At 43.0% G+C, this 27,476-nt stretch overlaps 1 protein-coding gene across 2 annotated transcripts in view; it reads right to left on the reverse strand.

Annotated features, from left to right (window-relative positions):
- The window catches only part of STOX2 (storkhead box 2), a 141,563-nt gene extending 115,461 nt beyond the window's left edge, over positions 1-26,102 (reverse strand). For both annotated transcript variants that reach the window (XM_079305628.1, XM_079305627.1), the window contains exon 1: positions 25,634-26,102. In XM_079305628.1, the coding sequence (XP_079161754.1) occupies positions 25,634-25,991 (358 nt within the window). In that variant the 5' untranslated portion in view covers positions 25,992-26,102. The remainder of the gene's footprint in view (positions 1-25,633) is intronic.
- Between the last annotated feature and the right edge of the window lie 1,374 nt (positions 26,103-27,476).

Here is a 27,476-nt window from a genome sequence, read left to right on the forward strand (position 1 = left end):
TTAGCTATTACTTGTCTATCTGTCTATCTATCTATCTATCTATCTATCTATCTATCTATCTATCTATCTATCTATCTATCTATCTATCTATCTATCTATCTATCTATCTATCCCTGTTCTCAGAAGGTCAGGACACCTCTGAACAGCACACACCTTGCTATCAGCCCTCTGGGGCTGGTTTATCCTGCCTCCAAATTTTAAAGTCTACTCCAAAGCAGGTTCCTCCTGGGATAAATTTAATCCTGTAAAAAGTAGTAATATGCTATTCATGCTCACAGTATGCCTTAGTACCACAGATTTGAAAAGACATTCACCAGTAATTTGCTAGGGAAAGAGAAATTGGTATTCCCAGAGCCTGTGACCTTGCCTCCCATTCCACCCAGGGAAAGAGGGGCACCAATATGCCTTGACCCAGACCCACGCAGCAACTGCTCGGGGCTGACAGGTGTGCATTTCACCACATACCTATGACAACAGTTTACATGGATTAGCTGGTTTGACTCACTTCTCTTTTGAAATATGAACAGATCTCGAAATTACCTAGGAAGTGAAACTGCCTGTATATCCAGGCTCCCTGGTCAGAAGAGGAAAAGGTTGCCCTATTCAGGTTAGAAGCATGGTTTTCCCCTGCAAGTTTTCATTCCCTTCTCCCCCTCACCTTTTGAAGTGGCCAGCTGACTAATGCCAGTCGTGTTTGCCATGCTGTAGGTCACAGCCCAACTGGGCAGGCTGGCAGAACTGCCCAGATAGATATGGGAGGTCCAGGTTTCCCAAACATGGGTGTTCCTACTGCACGGTCGGACAAACTGAGTACAAGTAGTAGGCCAAATAATTAAACAGCAAGCTAGTATTTGGTGCTTTTCATCTGTGCACTCCAAACACATTAGAAGAGAAGCAGTGTATTATTACTATTATTGCTTTTTGCTGTGTGGGGAAACTGAGGCATGCAGAGAGGAATTTGCCTATTAGGTTCACCCAGTGGGTTGAAACAAAGCTTGGGAGGGGACCTGTTAGCACAAGTTTGAACCTAAATAGTAAAGAAAACGAAGTTATTATCTGCATTCCATCAACTGCTGTACCATATGGTTAGATGTGGGCATGAATCCAAGCAAAGCACCCAAATGACTCCTTCAGCTCTAATGCAACAAACAAAACCCAAAACTTACATCCACATAATAATCAGTGTAATCCCTTAAGCTTTGCCTGCGTTTCTGCTGACACTATATTATGAGGATTTCTGCTGAAAATTTAATGAAGGGTAAACCCAGCAGATGAGCACTGTCTCTAACACTATATATACCTGATCCCATCTTCCCAAGGCTCTCAGCTTCCAAGAGGATTTTTTTTTCCTTTGACTACAGGCTCTTTCCATTCCTGATAAGATGGTACTTTACAGTATACTTTAACAAAGCATTTGCTCAGAGCACCTTGGTTCCTGATTACATCTCCAGCACGTGTCAGGAAGATACTGCACACACTAATTACTCTTTATCTGAATCAGAGATTCTGAGATTTAATAATTCAGAGTCTGAGACACAAGAACAAGCAAGTCTTCTGTTATTAAATATTGTACAGTTTACCAAATAGAAGAAAAGGGAAATGAAAACTAGATATAAATGGCCTTTGTTTCCTTTGAAAACTGCTTTGTTCTGCTGCCCCACTGCTTGAAGTAGATGAACTCATGTACACCAAGAAATGAGGAAAATTAATTGAGGGATGAAGGGCAGGAGAAAGAAGCCTTTAATGGGTGCCCTGTGCTGATGGGCTGGATATGCAGAGATTTTTTCTATGTTTAAAATTACATTTTCTTGGACTTCTGCTCTTAAATCTTGAATCAAGCAATGTTGGATTACAAGTTCTACCCTTGAAGACCTGCCAGAGGACCTCCGAGGAGAAGGAGGGAGAAGACAAAAGACATACCATGATTGCTCCACTGACTGAAATCAGACAAGCATGCCCAAGCCAGAGTGAATGCAGCAACATTACTTCATCTCTCACACCCAGGGGCTTCTTCTCAGTATTTTAAGGGTTTGGAGCATTTTACCCAAGAAAGGAGTGGTGACAATGTCCATCGTGCATCCAGGGGTAGAAAAAACAGGCACATTGGCAAAAGTCTGTTTCTCCATGAAAGCTTACTTTTTAAATCCTCCATAAATTTGCAGACACCCTGCAAGTAATTTCTGAAGTGTCTGGGTTTTTTTTTTTCGTTTCTTAGAATGGTCAGCATAAGAATTTAACCTCACTGACAGGCAACATGACACTATGAATAAGTTCACCATAGCTATTAAAAAATATTTCAGTACCAGGTTAGGATGATGCTTATTTCCTAGGCTAGACTAAAATGTGGAAGCACCCTTATGTAGAAAGTTGCCCACCTGCGTTTGACCAGGAGGGCAAGACAAGGAGGACTAATGGGAACAACAAAATCAGAGCAGTTGTGTCAAGGCTGGGCATTGACAGGGGGCTGGACATGCTACAGAAATGGCACTTCCACACAAAGGTATGATGGTATCCAGTGGAGGCAACCACTGGGGGTATTTCAATATAGCAAAAGTCAGGCCCAACCAACCCAGAAAGACACTGCAGATACACAGAAGCAAGCCCTTCCTCACCAGCTTGATAGGCAAGGAGAATTCAGGGAACAATACCTGGCAGACAGGAGGAAAATGAGGTAGAGCCTGGAGCAGCTGAAAGAGTTGTGCCAAGGGGCAGTGACAGCAAGCAGTGCAGGTGAGCTGATGGCCCAGGCTAAGGAGCTGGGGGAGTCAGGGATGTGGTATATGTACCTGTGTGTGTGCATGCCTGCGTCAGCTGAGCCAGCAGGAAAGAGGTCTCAGTGATGATGGCAAGAGGTAATTACAGCCTGCAAAGGTTGGAGCTCGTAAAAATGGAATTAGATTTCCTCGAAAGTGTGGAGCTGCAGATTTTGCACGTAGTCTGGATGCAAGGGATGAGCAAGGGACTGAATAACTACTCACTGTTTGTCCAAATGGGATAGGGCAAAAATTGTGAAGGGATTAAGAAAACGTGTTGGGGAAGGAGGGTAAGGAAATGGCTCATGTCACCAGTAAGCTACTGAGAGGAGCATCAAGAGAAAGGCAATGAAAGGCTAAGTGGAAAGCAATGAACAAGGGAGAGCAGGTGAGCAGTATGGAAAGGGTAGCCAAGAACATGGAGCAGGCTGGGGTACAGCAGGCAAAGGACTGGTGAGAGCCAACAGGAATCTGCAGGACAGCCCAGAAAAGGGGCAGGGAGAACTGAACCAAGGGCCAGCAGGACATCCAGAGAGGTCAGTGAGGATCAGGGGATAAGGAAGGGAGAGAGTTGAAAGCAGAGCAGTCAAACACAGATGGCAAAAGGTCACAGTGGCCTGGCCAAAAAAGGGTGTGGAGACAGAAAAGATCTAAAGATAAATCAAAGTTCAAGGAGAAAAGTTTCCTCATGCCCAGCAGAAAGACTGCAGGGAAGACAGAGGAAAAAACCCAGAACTTTTATATATCCTTGATATCAGAATCCCAAACAGACATTAACTCACAGGCACAAGTCAGGAGTTTATACAGCTGTTTTACCTTCTGCCTGAGCCTGAAATACTTCAGACCAAACACACACATTTTACAGGGTACAATTAAACTCTGCTCTCCTTCCCACCCCTCTGCAGAGGAAAAACAAAGCCTGCCAAGATCCCTTTTACCTCAGAATTTCCTTTACTGTACTGAAACTAAACCAGCACAGTAACAAGATTCAGAGAGATTCGTGTTTATTTCCCTTTGCTGTGTAGGGCACAGTCCAGCCAGAACAATGATGACAATTATTTCCTACAATTATTACCACATTTCACACCCTTTCCTCTGGGTTATGAGAAGCAGCACCCCTTCCTCGACAACACCTACAGTGAGTTTCCTTCCTCACCAGAGACCTGATGGGTTTTTCACTCTGTCCCATCTTTATGGGTTTTTCACTCTGCCCCCTCCCCCTCCATAAAGAAACAGGATTTCATTTTCTACCAGAAACAACTCAGCCCTCAATTTCATCAGAAGAAAAGAATTCACTTGGCACTTGTTAAAATAATTTTTTTAACTATTCAAAAATCTCATTTACACAATTATTGCCCCATTCAGAAGCAAAATTTGGTTCTTTAAACCATCACTAATTTCTGGCACAAGGCCCTGTCTGGCCCATCACAAGTAACACAAGGCTGTCTGTTTTTCTGCACAGCAAAGGGGACTGCTCTGCATGTTCTCTGCAAGGATTGATTTGGTTTATCTTCCCCATCACTACCGGGTACTACAACACCATTCCCTTGATGACACTACCAGTTGCTTTTAAAGGGGTGGTTGTTTTACCCCTACAAACAAACTTCAGTCACTCCAAATGCACTGATTTAGACAGAAGGGATCTCCCAATCTCTTGGTGCAGTTCTGAATTGGCTTAGTTGCAGATCCAGGGCTGTATAAACAGTGAGCCAGAGAGCACCAGCCATTTTCAAGAGCTCTCCATCAACATCCCTGTCAAATTCACTCCAAGGGAATGCCAAAACAGTAGAAGGACATGCAGCAGTGTCTTCAACTTTATTTTCATTTTATAGATGAAGATTGAAACAAAAGCACTGTTTGTTTTCCCAAGGCCTGAAGAGTCAGTCACAACTCACAAGGAAAAATATGGTCTGTGTGAGATCCTGAAACAAGATACTTTAAGTCAAATAGATACACTTTGCAGGTCACATTTAAATTCCATGCACCTTGTCATCTCCCTGTATGGGAAAACAAATAATTTCATAGGAGGAAAATGCTTTATCTCAGTTTGACCAAAACACTTTGTGCATTAATGGGAGTGATTTGAGGAGAGTTATGCAGAAGTTTGAATCAAGGGGCAAGAAACCTCTTCAAGTAACAGTGCAAAATTAATGTTTTGGCACCAAAAATCTCCTTTTTCAGTATAAATGTAGTCTGATAGCTAGAAGACACTTACAGGCACATCTTTGCCAGACAGTGCCCATCCACAGGCCCAAACACATCCTGCCTTGGATCCAGCTTCAGCTTCCTGACCCACCTCCTCTTCCTCCTTTCCTGGTAACACTTTTAATTATAATTGAGATAAAATAGCAAAACGGCCACTAGCAGGCTAATAAGCACAACACACCTACATGCCTAATTTCAGAAGATTACATCAAACATTCCTTGTCAAGCTGAAACTGCTCACAGGACTGTGGGATCAGCATTTAAACAAAATAAGTGTATTTTGCAGGAAAGAAAAACCAGGAGGAGTAAGGTCCTGTATATCACCTTTAAACAAGGTCATGGGAGAAAAATACAGCTATTTCTTAGCCTTCTTTTCCTGTTGGATAGGTCTAAAACACAGCCCAGCTTGACAGCAGCACTTAACCACCCTGCATTCTTCACTGGAATAATTATACCCCTAATAGCTGACCCTCTGCTCTGCACTGCATCAGAGGGGTTTACCTTTTGTAGCATAAACCCAAGAGATTGCTTAGAGCAAAATGAGTTAGGCTTTACCCCTCATCCAGCAAGACACACATAGCTTCACTTCCACAAGGCAACTAACAAGCTGGACAAAGCCACTGCAGAATCACAGAATCAATTATGTTGGAAAAACCTCCAAGATCAAGTCCAAACTATAAGAGAAACAAGAGAGAGAGTGAAACCAGTACGTTTATGTAGTTTAATGCAAGGGAAGATGCAGGCTGGAGTGCTGCTTTGTAATAACATTTACTCACAGCAAAGATAAAGGCCTGATTTTACAACATTCTGCCAGTATTTTAGAAGCAGAGAGCAAGTACCATAATGCCAACAGAACACCACAGGGATAAATCCTCCAAAATACACAGCAAAGCAAACTTACACAGTGGCAAGGAAACCCACGGAATTCCACACTCAGACATCTTACCTCATATGGGCTTTTTAAAGGAGAAGAATCATTTGGAAGAAGAGAAGAATGGGAATCCAAAATGCAGTGATAAAACTCACCTTCTGGAGAAGACACTCCTGCCTATTCTGTTCACATTTTGATCAATAAATTCTCTATATCCAATATCACATTATGCTTACAGATTACTTTTAAATCTTCTAGACAGAGAATCTTTTTGACATCCTGATTATACAAAGGCCAAAGCCCTGAAACCCCAGCCACAATCAGGACATATTGCCACCACCACAGCACACGTATAAGACCCACAGGATGACTTACACTGGATTTTCTCTCCAAATAAATCTATAACCCAGATGTTCTCTTCACTTTTACTATTTCTCTTCCATTTCTTTCTTTCCATTCTCTCTTCCCTCTATTCTCCATAACACTAACACCAGACATAACCCATGCAGTGATGATGTCTCTCTGCCACCAATCTGGTTGGCTGGGCCATCCAGATCATGCAAAGGACTAAGCTCTGATATTAGGATTTGCTTCTGAAAGTTCTAGTTTTTCTGAGCTTGAAGACCAGATTCCCTTGCATGCAGTTGCAGCATAAATCCTCCTTACTTTGTGTTTGCAGGTATCAGTGCAATAAATGTTCTGTCAGCAATCTGTTTGGTGCACTGCCCAGCAGATTGAAGCATAAGGGAGTGGTAATCCCAAAGCACTCATGGGATTTAAAGATTTCTCCTAGGATCTAGCATTTCACAAGGTGCCTTGCCACTGTAGGATTTGGTCTGGCTGGGCCACACTAGCAAGTACAAGTAAGAATTTTTAGAAAAATATGCTGCTTGGAAAAACATTACTTATAGAGGGCCCAGCTACTTCTGTCCTTTCTACTACTTGCTACACATAGCACTATACAACAAGCCAAAATTGGGAAGTCATTCTTACTTGGCTGATCCAGTCTGAAGGAGTGACACTAATAGAAAAAAAAGCCCACTATGACTTTCATGCTATGTCATTTGCCATGCTGAATTGTTCCAGCAGGAAAAATTTAAAAACAACAACATCAAAAAACAAAACCAAACAGAAAACACCCCAAAGAAACAAAGAGAAATTCCTAAGCAACAATCAGGAATGAGCAAAATTCCTAAATGAGACCCTGTGTGAGATCCTGTATTCTACAGTTCAGCAAGTATATTTTTAATTGTCAAATAGTTTCACATCATACAGGTAGCAGTAAAGTATTTTTTTCTTTTATTGGAGGTGTTAATGAACTGTTATCCTTGTCTTGCTCATGCTATTTAACAGATGTGACAAAAGAATTCTCTACACTTCTCTAGATTGCATGTTATTCCAAATGTTTGTACTTCATGGTCACACTATGGAAAATATTCACATGAGTAAACATGACAGTCATTATAAGTATCCCTGTGAAGAGGCACTTCATTTCCTCTTCTGGCATTTGAAGAGATCAGGACCCAAAAACCACTAATGTGCTGAACTCAGTTTGCTCCAAGCTCAGCACTTTTAAATAAAACAGCCCATTTTGAAATCAATACTGTAGCAAATATCTCCTTTTGTAAGGAGCCCCTGACACCAAGAACCCCTGGCTTCATGTAGGTCCTTACAACTGTATAATGAGCTCCTGGGAGGTCCCCAGGTTTTTCTTTCAGCAATGGGGGCAAATTCCTTAAACTCACTTTTCTGGTCCTTGAAGCAAATTATCAGATGAAGAAATGATGCGTCTGTAAGAGCAGAAAGAAGATCGGATAATAGGCGGCATACCAGTGCACTGACCCCCTTCAACCCACCATGGGAATTCAAACCAGCATTTCCAGGCTGGGATCCTCTGCTCAATGCACCTGTGCTTTGGTTTTCCTCCAGGAGGGGCCCCTGTCTCCTGTGCCCAGCACCCACCTCTCAGCCAAGTCAAATTCAGGCTCTGAGACCACAAGCCAGACACTCACCTTGCCCCTGGGACTCGGTGGCCACTGGCACAACACAGAGCAGAGAAGGAGCATCTCCACCCACAGCTCCTGTGAACTCTGCTGGGAGCACCTGTGGCTGCAAGAGCCAGCTCCAGGTCAGTCACAGGGGGAGCCAGGAATGGTCTGGCAGTGCACAAAGAACTTCTTGTGTATGCCAAATTTTTCTTCTGTGAATGTATCCATTTACTTTTGAAGAGAAAAGTTTCAGGTTTGAAGGGGGAAAGGCTGTTCTCTTGTTCTGGCTTTTAATGAGAAATCTTTCATGTAACATATGGAGGATACAAAAAGTCTAAGACATTATATATTCATTGTTTTATTATGTTTTCTGAAAATACAGCTGTTTTGTTTGTTTCAGACATACCACCTAATAATTGAATTTGATGGTCTCAAATCCTTGCATCAGGAAAAAAAAAAAAAAAAAAAAAAAGGCAAACAGAAAAACATAACTGCTCAATTCATTTTCTCCCAGGACTAGTAATTCAGTCAGCTTCCATTATATAGCTGTTACATGCAAAAATTATTCTCCAAATCTCAGGAATATCTGGCCTTGTATCTTTTCTAGTTTTTTGGCTTTTCCAAAAATCAGTATTTCACCATCTTCCATGTTATTACCTATTTCTTAAACCTTTATTTATTTATTGGAAAAAACTCCTAAGCATATATATAAAGTTCAAACCAAAAAGTTTGTTTCAGTGGCAAAACAATGTAAGTTTCAAAAAATCAAAGAGGAAGCTTAAGTTCCTGCCTTTGTTCTATTTATTTCTATTCTATTTATCTTTTTTGCTATCAACTTGAGTATAATCTCGAATATTTTCCTATTCTTTAGACAGAAAATGTCCAAGTACTTTGCTGCCTAAAAAAGGCTGAGCAAAAACCTTTGGTCCAGTTGTCTGGTCAGCCAGAATAAATACTAGAACTCCTGCAATGGAAAAGCTGTGACCTTCAAAGAAAATAATAAACCTAACTGTAGTTACAAAGGTAATTCACACCCTTGCCTTTAAATATACCTAACAACCATGTTCTTGAAAGGAAAAAAGCCATTTTAATTGCATTTGTTGTGCATCTGCATTCTTAGCATTGTCCAGTCATCAGCATGAACTCCTGGTGATGAGTGCCAGGAGTGTGGGTGCCCAGGCCACCACCACAAACAATAACAGACAACCTGACATCCAACACAAACATGGGATGGGGAAGGAAGTTATTTAAATGAGTGGCACATAGACTGAAAGAAGGAAATACAAATTGCATCAACAATAACCCTTTTAACATAACATCTATATTTTCTCTTCCTTGTTTACAATGCACAGGAATAAATTTTGCAAATTTCCAAAGAAACAGAGTGATGCTTTTACTTTCAAGAAGCCAGGAGCTAACAGTGGATCTTGCCCAGACACTACTAGCTAGTCAGGAAAAAAAAAAAATAAACAAACAAAAAAAGTGCTATCTAATAAAGGCAAAACACAGAATCTTATTTAATAAAATCAGGCATGTCCTTACCAATGTATTAGTCAGACAGGCATCTCTAGATTCTGCATTTAGAAATGTAGGAATCCTTGTGGATATTAGCCTGGGCTTGCAAATGCCACTATGTCACATTTCTAGCAATGCTTTGGGCAGTGTATTTTGTATGAGTTACACCATCAGAAAAGGCTTCTAATCTTGCTCAGTTGGCAGCAAAGTTTGCTTGCACATATAAACTCAATTGTTTAAATGTAACTACGACACATAAGCAGAGAATTGCTTGATTTTATTCCATCATCCCTTCTACAATTCACTGAAAACAGCCACTTACAGCACCACAAAGAAAGCTACACTTTGTGCAAGAGATAATAGAAAAGTGAGGAAATGGATATTAAAGAAAGAATGAGACAAAGTGCAAAGTCTATGTTTCATGTATTCTTTTTCTTCTGTGTTCCTCTTAGCTTGAAGCATCTCTATTTCTCATTTCACTGAAAATACCTTCTAACTCCTACTTTCAGTAGGAAATTTCACTGATTGAAATAAAAGTTTGATCTTACATGTAAGACAGGATGGAAAGGTCTATAATTCCCAAGCCTGCCTCTTCCAATAACCCACCAGGGTTTAAGTAATACCTTCTAAAAGCACAAGCATCATCCATCTACTTTGCTTCTTCCTTCAGCAAGACCCTTTTCACATCTGCTGTGGTGCAGATGCCCTAATCTACTGAACCCAGCTAATCTTACCAAGAGCAGATAAATCAATCTGTTGTATTAGAAATTGTAGCAGATGAGCCAAAATACTCACAAACTTTGTATGTTTTTTGTGGGTTTACTGATGTTACCATGCAAAAATATATATCTGGGGTCTTTTTTCTTTTTTGGTTTGGTTTTTGTTTTGTTTTGTTTTTTAGGGGTTTTTTTGGTAAGTTGTTTATTCAGACAATGAATTCTCAGCAAGTCAATGAACCACATATTTTCACAGCACAAATCTGTCAGACTTCAGAAACACTGAAAAATGTATGAAGGATTAACATCTCCTCCTCCCCTCTATTCTGAGACCAACTTCAAGGCCTGCAGCCTCCATTAAGTGGTTTCTGCCACAGCTGAGGTAAGAATAAAGAAAGGAGATTAGAAGGAAATGTTGTCTAAGAGTAGAGTCTAAACTCTGATGAAAAACGTGATTTAATGAGCTGAGTAAAAAGACTGTGGCTGCACAAGGAGCAGGTAAACTGCAGGCAGAAAAGTCACAAAAGAAGTGGGAAAATGAGGTTACAAGAGGAAAAAAAACTACTTGTTGATTTGTTTTCCATAACTTCCAGTGACCAAGTCATTACAACCTAACTTCTCAGCATTTACATTTAAAGAAACTGGTTACTGGACATTTCAATGGATCTATTGAGATTACCTAAATCAGCTGTTGCTGAGATTTAAAAAAAAAAAGTTCAAACCATGGATTAAGTGTTTAAAAAAAAAAGTCTTTCCCAAGACAAGTGTGGTAAGAAAAGCTCCTATAAAAAGCTGCTGGCAACTATAGGTCTGTCAATCACCTTAAGGATCTGTCAAAACACAGAAATATATCTGAGGCATGCTGGGGAAGGAGTTACACTTCTTTTTTTCAGACAAACACATTTCAACTAAAGGCAACAGCTGCCTAATCTTGTTCAGAGCTGTGAATTCAAAAAGGTATCCCTTTGCCTCAAGAAGGCCAGTGTCCAAACAGCGTGGGTGAAGAGACAGCCAGACAGCTCTGGGTGCTCCCGGATCCCCCGTTACACAGAGCAACTGGGGCAGAAGGACCAGGGGAACCTGTTAGGCAGGAGCCAAGCTCCAAAAGGACCAGTCCACAGCAAAACATGTGGGAACTGGGGAAATCATCCACAAGATCCACCAGAGCTGCTGTTAGCTGCTGCTGTCTTCAGCAGGGCATTACAAGTCAATGATGGGAACGATTTACCCAATATCCTGGATAAAGCAGGAGGTCAGACCAGAGACCCATGGAGGTCTCTTCCTACAAAAATTACCTTATGATTCCACACATATTTGTTTGAAGACTATAATGCAGAGAAGAAGGCAGCAGAGGTCCACAGTAATTTATCCTGAACTCTCTTTTCCTCTCTCCTCACTCCAGGTTAGGTTTCTGCCTTTGAGATGGCTCATTGTGGGCTCCTGTGTCAGAGCAAAGGCTGTGTGACCTCCTTGGTGCTGACCCACAGCAGCTCAATTCACTGTGGCAGAGCAGGTACAGAGGGAAGTTCAGTTCCTGGTAAGTATAAGGAGGGCTACAGTACTGCAGTGAAACATCTGGAAATGGACTTGAGCCTTCCTCAATGAAGTGTAAACAGAAATAAAAAAGACAAGTTCAGGACAGCACTGGCACAAATCGACTCAAACACTTTCCACATCTACCCTGGTACATCCCAGCAGTTGGTTTCTCAACCCTATTTTTCCCACACCATTTGGCATCATGCCTTGCCTTAACCATCTCATGTTTTTAAGGATCAAAAACCTGCACTTTACAAAACACATGGTCTGACTTCAAAGCGTAGTATCACCATATCCATTCCAAGAGCCAACTCCTGAAGGCTCAGCCCCAGCAAGCACCAAATGCAGCCAGTGACATTTCTGGAGCCATCAGGAGAGATGAAATGTCTCCAAAGAAGGTGGATTTCGGAGAAGCAGGTAGAGCAGAGCCACTACAAGAATGTTGATGCTGCAAACAGCGAGGCAGGCTGAGAAGGGACAGGCTGTTCAGGGCACTTTATCAGACTGGTGTGATCCTGGCACAAAGCCATTGCTGGAGAAGATGACAAGAGCTTACATGCTGGTATGAGCTTTTAAGCAGAAAGATAGCATTGAGAAAAGGTCAGTCATGGATAAAGGTAAAAGCCACACTTGCTAAGTTCACAGGAAAAGAAATTCAAAAGGCAGAAAGCAAAAAGCCCTGAAGAATTCACTGCAATAGCTCAGTTTGTAAAGGAGAGTTACTGGATCCCAGCACTGCAGTCTGGATAACCCAATCTGGCTTTAATCTGGGAACTCAAGTCTCTTACTGCAGCAGCTCATCACAGACTCCCTAAGCAGCAAGGGGAGTTAGACACTGCTGAAAACCATAATTATTGCTGGAGTTGAAGAATGCAAACCACACCTGAGCTGGCTACTTCAAAACTAACTCAGATACATTTATGTTCAGCTGAAACACATGCCGGAAAAAATCAAGCAGCCCAAGGCTGAAAGAAACCTTAGTCATCTTGGAGAATCACTGAGACCTGTGGTTTCAGGAAGGGAGAAGAAAGATACCCCACTAGATACCACTTCTCTTTCCACTTCTGCTTTTCCAGGACAAGAGTAGGTCACTTCCACAGATGTACTTCTGGGCATTGCCACAGAGAGAAGAGACCCTACTGACAAACCTTAAAAGGACTGCACTGACAAACATGCTTTGGTAGAAGATGCAGAGATGCCTTGAGGGACAAATGTCCTCTTTTCTCACCACATTTAGGAAAGAACAAGACTATGAGAAGCTACATACAGTACTAAAAGCTACAGATAACGTCACACAAGAATCGTATCTTGCAGTTTATTAAAAGAAACATCATGTAAACCATGAGAGACTCAGTTCCCTTCTGTGCAATCACAGCTAGTGTGTGCATGCCAGATCCAAGAGTACAAGACCACAAACTGGGACAGAGGACATGTCTCCTCTTACACCTATTGACCCACTGAGCCCTGCTCTCATTTTCTTAGTTAACAACTGGAGCAAATAAAGTAAGGATAGCTATTTATGAACTATTATGCATTTATGGCTCCAGATTCAAGCCAAACACGTATCTAAGTGTCTGTGATTGCAAAGTCACCACAGCTCTACTAAAGCCTTCAAAACTTATGCATGCAACTCATTCATGGAGCAGGCTGAGGACTGCCACAGAAAGTAATTACTATTGCCCAAGTGGTGAGAAAACAGGTAAAGCAAATCCAGGCAGGTTTTGAGCACGAATTCTTTGCCTGGCTGCCTATTTACAGATTACCTCTCATTCACGAGTAACCTCATATGTGTGTATTATTATATAAGATTTTGCACTGTGAGAGCACCTAAGGACTTTAGCCCCAGCTCAGCACTGCAGTGCCCAGCACACCAATGTGACAGAGTCATCAAGTTCTCTGCCCCAAAAGACTTGTGCTCTCAAACATAAGGCAAGGAACAATGCTTAAACCAAGCTTTCCAGCCTGCAGTGGCCAAACTCCCTGTCATTCCTGCTGCTCTAAAAGACACCACCACAGATGTCCTTGAAGAAAAGATGAGGAAAAGGTGCAGAGCAAACACTGAGGCTCAGGGAGAGCTGTCACAGATGATAAATTTTGAATTATTTGAATGGAAAGTTTGGTAAGTCTGCAGCATATTGGTAGGGAGCACAAGCTCCAGCTGTGTAGGTACCTGCACATTCAGGTGTAAAATGTTGGGGGTGGTGAGGTCAGGAGTTTTCAAATTGGGGTCTGCAGGTACCCAAGTGATATGTACTCTTTTTCAAATGGTCCACAAAAAGATAAAAGTGAAAAGGACCACTTATATTTGCTGTATTTTCACTGGAAACTCAGTAATGTGCCAGCTAAAGAAAGGTGAGGGTCATCACACTAGTGGATTGTTGCTTACCAGGACAGGAGGCAGCATAAAGGACCCAAATGGGTGTGCAAGCCAGCAAGCAAAAGTGCTCCCAGCACAAAAAGAAAAAAAAATGAAATAACACATCCCAGTTGTTAAATATTGTCCTAAGTAAAGTTCTGTCAAAATTATTTCCTTTTTACCTCAGTCACTCATCACAAAATTCAACACTGTACACCGTAGCTCATTTTTCTTCCCTCTCACCAGATGATTGGTGTCCAGTGGTGCCAAACAGACAGAATATGTTTTGGCCTTTCTTTCAACACTAACACTGAAGAGACTGGAAAGACATCACTGGGATTAATTTAAGTAACCTCTGAAACCTGAAGCCCAATGATTATCTGAGCAGAAAAATTGAAAAAATTCATGTGCTGGCACACAAATGAATCTGCTTCCCCCCTTTAAGAACAAATATGTCACTGAATGAGACTAGTTATTGACAGAGAAAAGCAGAACAATGATAGATGTAGTGATTCTGACACTAAAACATTTTACAGCCATACTGCACTTGAAAGGCAGCCAAGAAGCAAGTCCCTACAGACCTTCCAACAGCTACTTGGCATCAGCTTCACTGAGGAGCTCTATCTGTACACCTCTAGCAAAGACAAACTAACAACAAAAAAATACCTTGGAAACAAAACCAAAGACCTTGAATTAATAAGAAATCTATAAGCTAAAGTCTACAAGCTACTCCCATAAATAAAAAATGACAGGATGATAGCCACTAATTCCTACCAAAGGAAATATATCAAAATGATTATAGGTCAAGTTGCCTACTTTTTATGACTTTATCTCTATTAACAGAGTATTAATTAAGACTTCCTCTTCATACTTTTATTGGAGTATTAATTAATACTTTCTCTTCATTTTCCTGAAGTCACCTACAAAAGATGGGTAAGCTCTTCTGCTATTTATTTCTCCGAGTACTGTATACATCAAAATAAAAATGTAAAGAATACCAGTTTTGAATTCCCAAGCTTAATTCTTGAAGGGCTCCTGGTTTAGACATGGATGACCCACTCTGGGATTAACCAGAGATTTTCCTCTGGCAAATCTCTTAACAACAGTCAGGCAAATGCAAGAATACATGACATGTTTATATTCAAAAATGTGGGTCCTCCCACCAGACTCAACTTACTGTAAGTACATGTGGGTATCTGTACCTTGCTGAATCAAGACCACTCAAAGGAACAGAAAACCTCTGTTCATACACCACTTAAAACACTATATACACCCTGACACATACGTCTATATGAAGCAAGTCCAGCTGAAAATTACCCTAAGTTTCCAGGAGGGAATACTTAAGCACACAAAGTTTCTTTGAGAAACACTGCAAAGCTTCATGGCCCTATGAGCCCTTTGTTATTCCATCCCCATGTTGCAGACATGTCCCAATCCCCTAAAAGGTAGAGATATCCTATAGCTTGACCTCCTAAGAAAATGCATTAAGTACAATTAAAGTCTCAATTTTTCATAGAAACAGAGCAGACCTGACCACACGAAGCACTGTGTCCAAGATTATCTGTTCATTTCACTAAAAGGGTGGCTGGCTTCCCTTCTCTTTTGGCCTCCCACTCTTTCCAGACTTTGATATTCATAAAGGAAGATTCCCTACAAGGCTGACATCTGGTCTGAAGATAACTATTTGAAGAACAAACTTTCCTCTAGAACATCTAAGATTGCAGAGATTTGGAGTTATTTTTCTTCTCCTTGTTTTATCCACTGTTTAGCCCTTTGTGACTTTTCTTCTCTCCAGCATCTCACAAAACCGTAATTTTTCCCTCAAGCCACCTAGGATTTTTCAATCAGTAACACAAAAAGATATTTCCTTTTGTGCAATACGATCATTGTGATAAAGCAATGATGGCAGCAAAGTTCAGTGTCCACAAAGCTTTTTTCCTCCTCACTTCAGGGACAATGGGTGAATGTGCCCCCTTTAAATTCTCTTTTCTATGACTAAACCAAGGAGACAATTCCTTCCCCCATTTATTTATTTTCAATAACCCCCTCTGCTAATAATGACAACTGTGTTAAATACTGTATTTGCTTTAAAATAGATTTTAAAATCCTGGTTTTCAACTGGTTGAACCACCTTGTGAGCATGTGACTAATTAGGACATCCCTATAGCCCACAGCCAGACGAGGTGATATCAGGCACCTGTAAACATCTGTTCAGATTAATCCAGCTGTCCATAATTTTCTCCCCCCTTGAGCCATATAAACACTGAGTAAGGGACAATCCACCAGGACCCCCTTCCTCTACTCTCCTTCCTGGTGCTGTGGATGTTTCACCCTCTGCTTTGTGCTCTAAGATTGCCCACAACAGCCTGGACCACCCCACTGGACAGGGACTACTTGCAAAGCCTCACCAGGATAGCAGGCACACCAAGTGGATGGAAATCTTCACAGGGGTGCCGACCTGCTCCTGCCTTCACAAGCCAGAGCATCTCAACAGCACCCTCAGATTTAGCAATGTGTACAGGTTTCCCTGAGCAGAGACAGTGGAGACAAAGGAGGCCCTTCAGGGAAACCCAAAGAAAACACTTGGCTTTCTCTTAATGCCAGCTATTGTTATTTCATCTGTCAGTGAAAAGGAAACTTGTTTGGGCACTAGCCCTGCAGTATGCACAAGCAGGAGAGCAAACATTTAATGCCTGTCTGCCAGAGTGGGAGCCAAGGACATGGTCCAGTTCCATGCTGGAGCGTGGCTGGAAGGCTCAAGGGCAGGCTAAGGACTACTGGCACCCAAAAACCACATCATGAATCCTTTGATTAAAACACCTCCCCTATAAGTAAAGCAGTTTTAAAAACAGAAACAAAAAAAAACCAGCTCTCCCAAAAAACCCAACCCCCACCCCCAAAAAAGCCCCACCAAAAATACAGAAGTTCACTGCAGCATCTCATGGAGCTAACAGGACTTCAGTTACTTCTTTAGAATTCAAACATAACAAATTAACAGGCAAAGATGAACCTTATTTATGTCAAGTTGATCTCTTTGTAAAGGGACATAAATAATAAACTGCACTGCTATTGGCACTGTAGTAGGACTCTGTAACCTCATGCACCCAAGGATACTGTTAACACAGGATAAGTAGACATGATATATTTATTAGGCCATTAAGCCTTTCTCCCAAGGACCTGGAGAAAGGCTGCTGCATCCAGAAATCTATTTCCTCCACATTCCTTGGATGTAGAAAGATATCCATGGGTATTATGACCAAAGTGGAAAATACAATTATAGTCTTTTAAAGAGTGAATATTAATTTTTCTTCTTTAGCTAAAGGTTTTGCTATACTTGCAAGAGGGCTTTTTTAAAGAACAAAAAAAAAAGTTTCCATTTTTAAAAAATAAATACCCATTTTATAGCCTCTCAATAATACCTAAGACTCTGCTGCCAAATCTCAAATATACAGGCAGCACCCAGCTTGTTCTAATGCTAATAATACATTGTAAGTTTTACAGCTCCAGTGAAAACACAGTCCTTTCAGTTTCACTCTTTCCCAGGAGCCTCTGAATACCCTTTGAGAGAAGATATTGCAGCACATGCAGCTGCAGGGCAGCAGATAAGCAGGAGTTACTGGAGCTGCAGTTACTGATGGGGATGGACACAGCAACACAACTGCCCTGCTACCAACGTGGGAACTGAGACACTTGCTGAGCCACAGACCAGCCCCAGCACATACCTTTATTCCCCTTCTGCTGGCACCAGAGGAAGGAATCAGCCTGCCTCGTGGCCAGCCCAGTCCTACAGCCACTGTGGTTTAGGCCATGTAATTGTGAAAGCCATTAGGTCATCATCCAAGAGGACATTCTGCTCTCTCAGAGTGATTCCCCACACTGGGGCCAGCAATGAGACTTGAGCAACCTCATCCTCCTCTAAAGACATGCATGAGCCAGTGTATGTACCCTCTGAAGCACTAACAGCTACCAAAAATTGCTTTCAAGCTAAAGCTTCTGGAATACACCCAAGCCAAGCTTTTCAGGTAGAAGAATTGGGAGTTGTTACTCAGAACTTAAGTGAATTGGTTTGCACTTCTAAAAGAGGATCTTTGATACACTTGCATGTCTCTTTATTAATTATCTGATGGTAGAGTTCAAGTTTAAGCTAAAAGGCTGCTGTGTTTTACTCCAGCTTCTGCTATTTTGGTACCCCATCCTGTCCTCATGTTCAAAAACAAAGTCTCATATTGCATGGATGAAAATTATGTATTATCCAGCTCCAGATAATACACTATAGAAGTCATTACTCTGTGCATTTAGTCCACAGAATAGTAACTTGCTTTATAAGAAAACCAAACATGACTTAATAAATGCTGATGGTAATATTACACCATTGCTTTTCTGTTACAGGGAAAAAAATGCAACTAGAAGAACCACTATTCAGATTCCCTGGGTAGTTATTGACCTTTGATATGCTCAATTGCTACTGTGGCTCAGAACAGGACCCCATTTTAAACAGGAGGTGGGAAGACCTGCTTAAATATCAACATGAAAACAGTTTGTTTCATCAAAATGTATGTGTTTGTAAGTTTTTTACATTCAGATACTTTTCATCACAGGTCTCAGGTGAAATCCCAGGTCATAAATAGAAGGATCAAGTACAGTGGACAGAAGAAAGCATGTTTTCATATTAGGTGAAGGGATTTTATTCCAAGAATGTAATATCCTTAAAAATCTTTCCAGATCTGGCCCACCCAGGGAGCAGTTTCAATACTGGAAACCAAAGACTGCAATAACATTCCCAGCAGTCAACATCATTAGAAAATAATCAAAACATTTATGTTTTTGTATTGAAAACAAAGAAGAAAAAGTTTGGAGACAGCTTCAGTTTTCAGAATCCTGTTCAATTTCTGTTATTGCAGAAAACCATTGAGAAGTTCCTTCCATCCTCACATTTCACAGCCTCAGTTTCTGCAGAGGAAACCACCATCTGGTTGCAACTTTTATTTTCCCTGAACACTTCAGGCTTTCCTTGACTACTAAAAGAAAAGAGAAGCCTGCCTATCATGTTTGCTGTAGCCAAGGGAAGGAGTGATGTTGCTTGGGAGTCAGTCTTTGATGCCAGGAGTTTTGGAGGACATCCAATCCACCTGGATTGCACCTTTTCTGCTACACTCTCCAAAAGAGTGTCCAAAATGCAGACAAGAATGTGGCAATGCTTTGGCACAGCCTGTTGGGGGACAGCCTGTGATTCTCCTGGCCTGCAGAAATGAGGAGAGATTTACCATCCAAAATCATGGCCTGAGGAAACAGCACCAGAATTGCTGGGAGAGAGCACCAACTTTGCTATCACTACTTTTATAGAAGAGCTGAAACAAAAACCTGCCAGTCAAGCCCAGGGACAGCAGTGTTTTCAGACTTCCTAGAACCCTTCTCTGTGCACTAAATGCACATTTCTCCAGGCTTGGGAGCAGGAGCACCTCTCTCAAAGGGACAGACTGAGAAGACTCTGGGGAGGCTTTCTAGCTCCTTTCAGTACCCAAAGAAGTCCTGCAAGAGAGCTGGAAAAGAGACTTTTCACAAGGGCATGTAGTGATAGGACAAGGGAAATGGCCTTAAACTGAAAGAGAGTAGGTTTAGAGGTTTACTAGGACAAAATTCTTTACTGTGAGAGTGGTGAGATGCTGGAACAGCTTGTCAGAAGAAGCTACAGGTGTCCCATCCCTGGAAGCATTTAAGCCAGGTTGAATGGAGCTCTGAGCAACCTGGTCTAGTGGAAGGTTCCCTGGCCATGGCACAGGGGTTGGAATGAGATTATTGTTAAAGTCTCTTCCAACCCAAGCCATTTCACAGAACCACAACTCATTTAAAGTAAAATTTTAAACTGTGGCAATACACATAGAAGGTCTGTACTCTGTCAACTAAAATCATTACAGTTTGGTAAGTATTTAACAACATGCCTCTTACTAGCAAATTTCAAAGATGGACAAAGGGGAAACAAAACTGAGTTTTCATACCACAAAATGGCAAAAATGAGCAGGCAGAATGGAGGTGCCTGTGACTCCATGGCTATCCACTGCATGGCCCCTGGACACCTCATCCACCTCAGTCTTCTTCAATCCAAAAATGGCTATGTAAATAAGAACAGTGGAACAGATGGAAAGGTGATTTGGTGACTGGTCTGGTGGCACATGATGCTGGCAGCCCAGGAGCCCACGTCAGTGCTGTGAATAACACCTGACAAGGGCTTCATTCAGTGCACACCCACTGTGCTGCTCCCCAGCAAAGACAAGGGCCCTTTGAGGAAGGGAATGAGGAGCATTTAATTAAAGACCAGACCCTCATGCACAAAGAAAGAGAGGGAGAGAGTGAGAGATGTCTTGCTTTGTCAAAGCCCCATGGCCAAGGGCTGGTTCCCTTGCAGCACTGCTTTTCACACAGAGCATGCACTTAACTTGCAAGGCTGCATGACTTATCTGCCACCGGAAAAGATGCTTTCCTATACAATGGTGCTCTTTGTGGGGAGGAAGGAGGTGGGGAGACAGTTCTAGCTGGCTATTAACCTTATAAATCCTTCCCTTGAGTTGCACAATGAATACCACAGATCTGTGTATTTGACTTTGCTTGTTCAAGAGAAGCTGCTTTGAGTGAAAAAAAATGAAATTAAATAAGCTGTATCTTTCCTTCCCTTGTGCCTTTTTTATTTTCACAATACATTTTTGATGACTAGCACTAGCCTTGCAGCCCATCCACAGTTTTCTTTAAAGAGCAGAAAGCAATTCTGACTAAGAGTTCATTCCCACAACACAAGCACAAACCACACACAGATAAATCAGGCACTTTATATGCAGTCCATACTCATTTAGCTCTTGTCTCTGTCTCCCCAGCCTCTGAAAGCTGCTTTTACAGATTACATTAAAGGCCCAACCCAACACTTGTGAGCAGTGAAGTTCCTTACTCAGAGTTGGGAGTAAATTCATAAGCACTTCAGCCTGGCCATAAGCTTAAGTTTACCACTTTTTTTTTCAGGCTGCAGTAACCACCTCACAGATATAAAAAGTGCTTAGTGTATCTCTAACTGGCTCTAAGTTGGAGTGGTAGAGAAGGAGGAAAAAAAACAATTGTAGTTTAAATCCACTGAATTTTCCATGGTAATACCACAAGGCATACAAAACGTGTAGTTGAGTATGTGCTAAAGTCAGAAGTTTTATTACTATGAAACCTAATGCTCCCTCACTGAAAAGAAATTTTCATTATACAAAGGAGATAATTGGGAGGTAAAAAAGGAATTCATGGTTTTAAAATGTCTATAGATGAATAACATTTAATGTCCAACAGTCTACACTTCACCATAATCATCCACTAATGACTGCAAAACTTATTGTGAAAATTACCGAACTTTAACTGGTGGGGTGTTAATTTAATTTTTTGGTGGCATGAGAGGATATGGCAGGGAGAGAAAAGAAAGGGAGCACTTAGCTCCAACTCCCAGCGTGGCAAAAAAAGTTTCCCCCCTACGCTTGGCCAAGCAGGAACAATGCACAACAGCCCAGCCCTGCCGACTGTGCTGAATTATAACTCTTGCTAGTTAGTTTAATTATTGCACATACATTTCTTAAAAACTCCATCTGAACATCAGCTTCTAATTGGAGAAATTGCTGTGGGCATGGCCAAAGGGTTATTATAAAGTTTGGTCATTTCTTTTCAAGCAATCTCTGCAAAAGGGCATGGCCCTTCTGTGAAGCGTATGAAAACCTCTCAAAGATGCCCATTGTCCATGACACAGAAATCAAGAGCAAGAGATACAGAAGGAAGCCTCATCTGGGAACACAAAAGGAGATGAAGACATGAAAATAAGGTGGAACATCCTGCTACACTGACAGCACCTACCACAGAAGAGCAGAAAGGTTAAAAAAAAAAAAAAATCAGCTTCCAGGGTGACAAATATTAGTGAGTGCAAATAGAAGGTGTGTCAGAAAAAGAAATCTTATTAAAATACTAACGCTCATTAAAGACTTAAGTTGCAAAACTTGTGCAAAGTTATAAGAAAGCTTCCAAAGACAATGAATTTCATCACAGGACCTATAGATTTGCATAAGACTTTCTTGACCCCCTAAATCAACATATTAAGCAAGTGCTGGTTTGGGGATTCTGTTTATTCAAAGACTACTTATGTTTCCCAAAGTTTCCCATCTGCCAACTTAAAAGCCTCGATACACCCAACAATTTCCTAATACCCGAATAACTTTGATCACTGCAAAACTGGTCACAGAGCAAGCTTTTATGGTGTAACCATTTAGTGAAAGAAAACTGCCAGAGGAGTAAATTTAAAAGTCACACATGAATCACTTCATCCCCCATACCCTCCAGCCCTAAGATGTCAATGCTATAAGCAAATTTCTCACGTGCTTCATATTCCTGCTTTATTTAATTCTAATGTCTAATTTTATAATTCAAATCTTCAGACACTGGAAACTCATGTGGATTTTAGTTCAGCCACTTTGTGGCTCAGGTACACCTGTGCTGAGCACAATAGGACTGCCCAGTCCCTGTTAACTACAGATTATATTTTCATGAACTTTTCATTATCAAGCCAGGGTGACTTAAAGATGAGAAGACTATTTAGCAGTGAGTCTCTCCTAGTTTACAGTTTACAGCTCCAGCAGCAGAAAACATGCTATACACACTAAAGATTTAGTATTCTATCATTCTCACCAGCTACTTTTACCTCCAGTTATTATCTCCACAGCCACCACAACTCACCAGAGCCAAGGTTCTGGACCACAATGAAAAAGAAACACCAGCAACATCAGCAGAGGTTTAAAAGTGAGGCTGCAGTTGTGATTTCTGGGTCATGTTAACACTTAATATAGGGGAAGGGAAGAGTTGTCCAGGGCTCTCTACTACCTGTGCATGGAGACTGTGCAGTTGAGGACAGCTTTCTGTCCCTTGTCCCATGCCACACAGCAGCAGGAGGTTGGGATGCTCCCCCACACCACCCTGGGGCAGGCAGCTGGTCATCCAGCAACTGCATCCCAGCTGGACTCCAGGGGCAGGTGAGACAGAAATCTGCCCCCACCCATCTGCAAAGGGGCAAATGAGACAAGAACCAAGCCAACAGCTTATCACAGCAGTGCCCAGGTGTTCCAATGACCCTGGGGTGCAGAAAAAGACCCCTGATCAGTCCCCCCACACACCCTGCCACTGCCCAGGCATGGCAACCCCTATTCCCACCACAGCATGGGAACTACCAGCTGGACTACAGCAAGAGAAAAAAACGTCACCTTCAACAAAGCACTGTGGCATTTTCCCCCCTTGACCCTACCAGTTATTTATTAACAGGAGTAAAATATTACTATTCTGCAACTCCCAGGAGGCAGGTTTTCTTACCAGCCTAAGATACCAGCCATATTTTTTAAAGCTGAAAAGCATTAGGACTTTTTGTTTTTTTCTATGTATTGTTTGCTGCTTTAATGAAACAAAGTAGATAATAAAGTGTGAGAGAGTTCTTCAGTAAGTCACAGCCATTCACATATTAGGCACCTAATTATGTTGAAAATACAATTACATGCATTTAAGCAGATGTTCATGCCCACAGGCCAATCCCATTATTTTGACAATTCTTTAACTTTACAGTAAGTGCAAGTTGAATCTGTTTAGATACCAGACCTGAATTATCATTCTGGGAGTGGAAAAAAAAACAGTGGAAAAAAGTAAAAGTCAATCAGTTCCTCCCATCACATTTAGCACAGCTAAGACACTACAAAACAGGCAAGACTCCAACAGGTCCCTGCTCTTCTTTCAAAGCCTTTAATCAAATGCTGAGAGGCATTTGCTATTTTTAAAGCCAAATGAAAAACTCTGGCTCCAGTCTTTTGTAAATTTGCAGCAAAGATAACCCCCCAAAGGAATGCATATTATTTGCACACTGGCGAGCTTACTCATTAACATGAACTTCTAGCAAAAGTTTTGTTTCCATATTTTAGGCCTCAAAGACCTGTTTACATTCCTTGGGTGGCTTTACTAAAGTCAAGGTCAGAATGCATCTCTCCACAGCCCTCCTGGAGTGAAGGCTGAGGAATGTCACCCAATGAGCAGGGTCCAGGAACACTCCAAAAATCAAACATATGATACTCCATCAGGTGCCAGGGCCAATTCTAAAGCTCTTCATCCTCCACTCAACAGCAGCAAAAAAGCCCAGATGAGCTCAGCTGAACAGCAAGCACTAACCACTGCCCAACTTGTTCCTTTCTCCGAATAGTGGTGGACCACACAAAACTTCTCTATCACAAGAACAGCATTAACTACCTGAGCAACACTATCTTGTCATCCAAGGTTAAAAGGAAAATTTGCTATTATGAGGAAAAAAGGTCCATCAGTTCATTGTTAACAGGGCAACTTGTCTTGGCCTCCCCACTCAGCACATTAAAAAATCATAATATCCAAGTAAGTCCGATGGGGAAATAGTGAGTGGCAGACAAGTGTCTGATCACTCTGCAAGAGACAAGACTGCTAATAACTAGAAATAAGAGTCTGCATTGCTTGTTCAAAAGCACAAAGGCAGTTAAAAACATTCAAAAGTCAGATTAAAAACAGGAAACTGGGAAACATCGAATATTCATGTTCTATTCTTTTCAGGAACCTTACTCAGCTGATTTTTAAAAAATAAATGCAAGGAGGCATCCTGTTCTAAGTGTCTGAAACTCCCAGCACAGAGAGAGCATCTCTAGCTTTGTGACCTGTTCATGGTACCTGCTGCATAGGACATAGATGATATAAATTGTACATGAGAAGAGGACAGATTGCCTCAGCATCATTGCAGCAGCCATGGCAAGAAATTAAGCCAGCTATAAAGCATATTCTCACAGTTTTCCTTCTCTCTACAAGAGAAGCTGCACATTTCAAGCTGTGATGAATGTTGAGTTGCCTTATATCCTAAGAAACACCTCTGCTCTCTTGCTCTTGCCCTCCAGTATACCCACCAAACAGCCACAGCTGTGCATCTTAGGGTCTGGGGGTGGTGGTGGAGGGGTTGGCTTGGTTTCTTGGCCATGTCTGTTGTTTTTTCTCATGTCAAAAAATGTGCTGAAACAGTTTTGTTCTCCATGCTAGGATTTCTTCATTTCCTAGAGAAATGTGTGTGCTTTGCCCTAGGCCACTGCACATTGATGGGATTCCCTTAGGGAATCACACTGTAACTGGAAACCTCAGCCCAACACGGCATGAGAGACTTGCCCTTTACAGCCCCAAAAGCCACCTGTCTACATCGCAGAAACCCGCATGTTACTCATCTCTCACTCGCCGTGAAAGACACCTTCACAGCAGCGCCGGGATGCAAGTTTGATCTAGCGCGTAGAGCCGAATATAAAGTAGAATATTGTTTTAGCACGCCTGGAAATACTAAACAGAACTTATAACTCCCGAGCCAAGCAGCACGCTGCGGGTGGAGCCGGCCCGTGCGAGGCCGGAGGGCATTTCATCCTGCAGGGGGTATATTCCAACTCTTCCAGTTCATGTTTCTACCCTCGCCCGCCGAAGGAACGGGGGAACGCACCTCTAACCGAGCGCACAGCAGCTCTCCGGAGATCGCCACTTTATGCGCATCCCCGTAATGCCACCGCTGCCGCCCCGGTCACCCCTTTCGGGAGCTGAACCCCTCTCCCCGAGCTCCGCGGTGCCCCGGGCAGCTCGGCGGGCCCGGCCCCAGCACCTACCCAGGCACTTGATGTGGAAGCCGCTGGGCGGCTTGAGCGAGCGGCGCGCCCAGCCCTGCCGCAGCACCTCCAGGTGCTCCTCCTTGCCCTGCACCAGCAGCACCTGCTCGTCGATCCAGCCCAGGAAGAAGGTCTCGGCCACCGCCGCCGTGGCGCGCCGGTCCCAGAAGTGCTGCATGTTCTCCCGCTTGAAGTCGGCGAAGATCTCGTAGCCGATGCGGTGGCGGCCCAGCTCCGCCGCCGGCCCCGCACCGGCAGCGGCACCGTCGGCCCCCGGCCGCCCCCCGGCCGCGGCGTCCAGGACGATGGCCAGGGAGTGCGGGGCGATCTGCAGGCACCTCTCCGGCCTGCGGGGCATGGCCGCTCACCGCCCGCCGCCGGGCACGGACACCGACACGGACAGGGGCGCGGACACGGCCATAGCCATACCTGCCGGGCCGCGCCGCCTCCCGGGCCGGCTGTCCGCGCTCCGCGCCGCTCCGCCCCCGCCCGCTCCGCCCCCGGCACACCCCGGCGCTCCGGGATCCGCCGCTGCCGCCCGCTGTGTCCCGCCGGGAAGTCCGCACGCCCTGCAGCCCAACGCTCCCGCTTCCCTGTCCCAGCACGGGAACACCATCCCTAGAATGGAAACGCGCCCGGTCACTGTCCCAGCCGGTGGTTTAGGCTGCCCGGCACCGTCTCCTCTCCCCACCTTCTGGAGACCCTCACCCTTCCCTTCCAGAGTGAAGCATTCCGCATCCATATCCAGATTATCTCAGCAAGTCTTATAATTCCTCATGGTTTTGTTTCTTCCAATGGCTACACATCTCTAAGTAACATGCACAGTGAGCAGCATTGACCCTGCCGTGTTCAAATGCCTCTCTCTTCACTCGCTCTAATCCTGAGTGTCTTAGTGGTACAAAATGTGGAGCAAATGTAAGCTTCATTCCTAACTGCTGCATCTTTTTTTCCAACAATTTCATATTTTTCCTCCTCTGTGTTCCGGATCACCAGCTGTCTGTGAAGCTCAAGGGAGGGCTCAGCAAAACTGAGCAAGGTGCAAGCAGAGCTGGAGGGGTCCTTGCAGTCAGTGCAAGGCTGGTTGTGCATCAAGGTTGTGGGTGGCTGCTGAGCCACAGATGCTGGCAGCAAAATGCTGGTCACACTTGTGAGAAGGCAGATTTAGGAACTTCACTCTTATGTTCTATGAGATCCCTCAAACCCACATCAAAACTGAATCTCAATTCTTAAATCAGGGCTTGAGTTTCTGACTGTTTCTGTAGCTGTTGGACGCCTTGGTGGTTGTGGGTGGCCTCAGCAGCAGCTCTCACCTTGCCCGGGGAACAGGGCACCATGGCACTTGGGCCAAGGGCAGTGAAGTATGAGATTGCAGCAGAAAGACAAATGACACAGAGAAGAAAACTACGGTAGAGAAGCAGGGGCAAAAGCAGAGGCAGAAGAGAGGTGAGAGGTGGGAATAGGCAGCAGCAGCTCTGCCAGGCAGCAGAGAGCTGCTACAGCCTCAACACTCCATACTGGGCACAATGGACAATGTTTTACCTGTTGCTTCTGGGTTCACTCAGATCAACATCACATGATATATTTGGCCCCCTTAAACTGTGATCCATTTGGTTCTAATATCATTCAAATCCTGTGGCACTTTCCAGCTGGCTTCATCCAATTCCTTCTCTGGGTTTCATTCAGTGTTGTCACTGAACTGTGGAAGGTCAAATTTACCAGTATCCCAAAGAGTTTTTCCAAGAAAACAAGTAGTATGAAACCCATGTTTTCAAAGGGGAAATTAGAGGTTAAATAAGTTACCCAGAAACACTGTGAATCATTTTGAGCCAGGAGCAGAGAGTTT

This window comes from Erithacus rubecula, assembly GCF_903797595.1.
Source record: "Erithacus rubecula genome assembly, chromosome: 5".
Lineage (NCBI taxonomy): Eukaryota > Metazoa > Chordata > Aves > Passeriformes > Muscicapidae > Erithacus > Erithacus rubecula.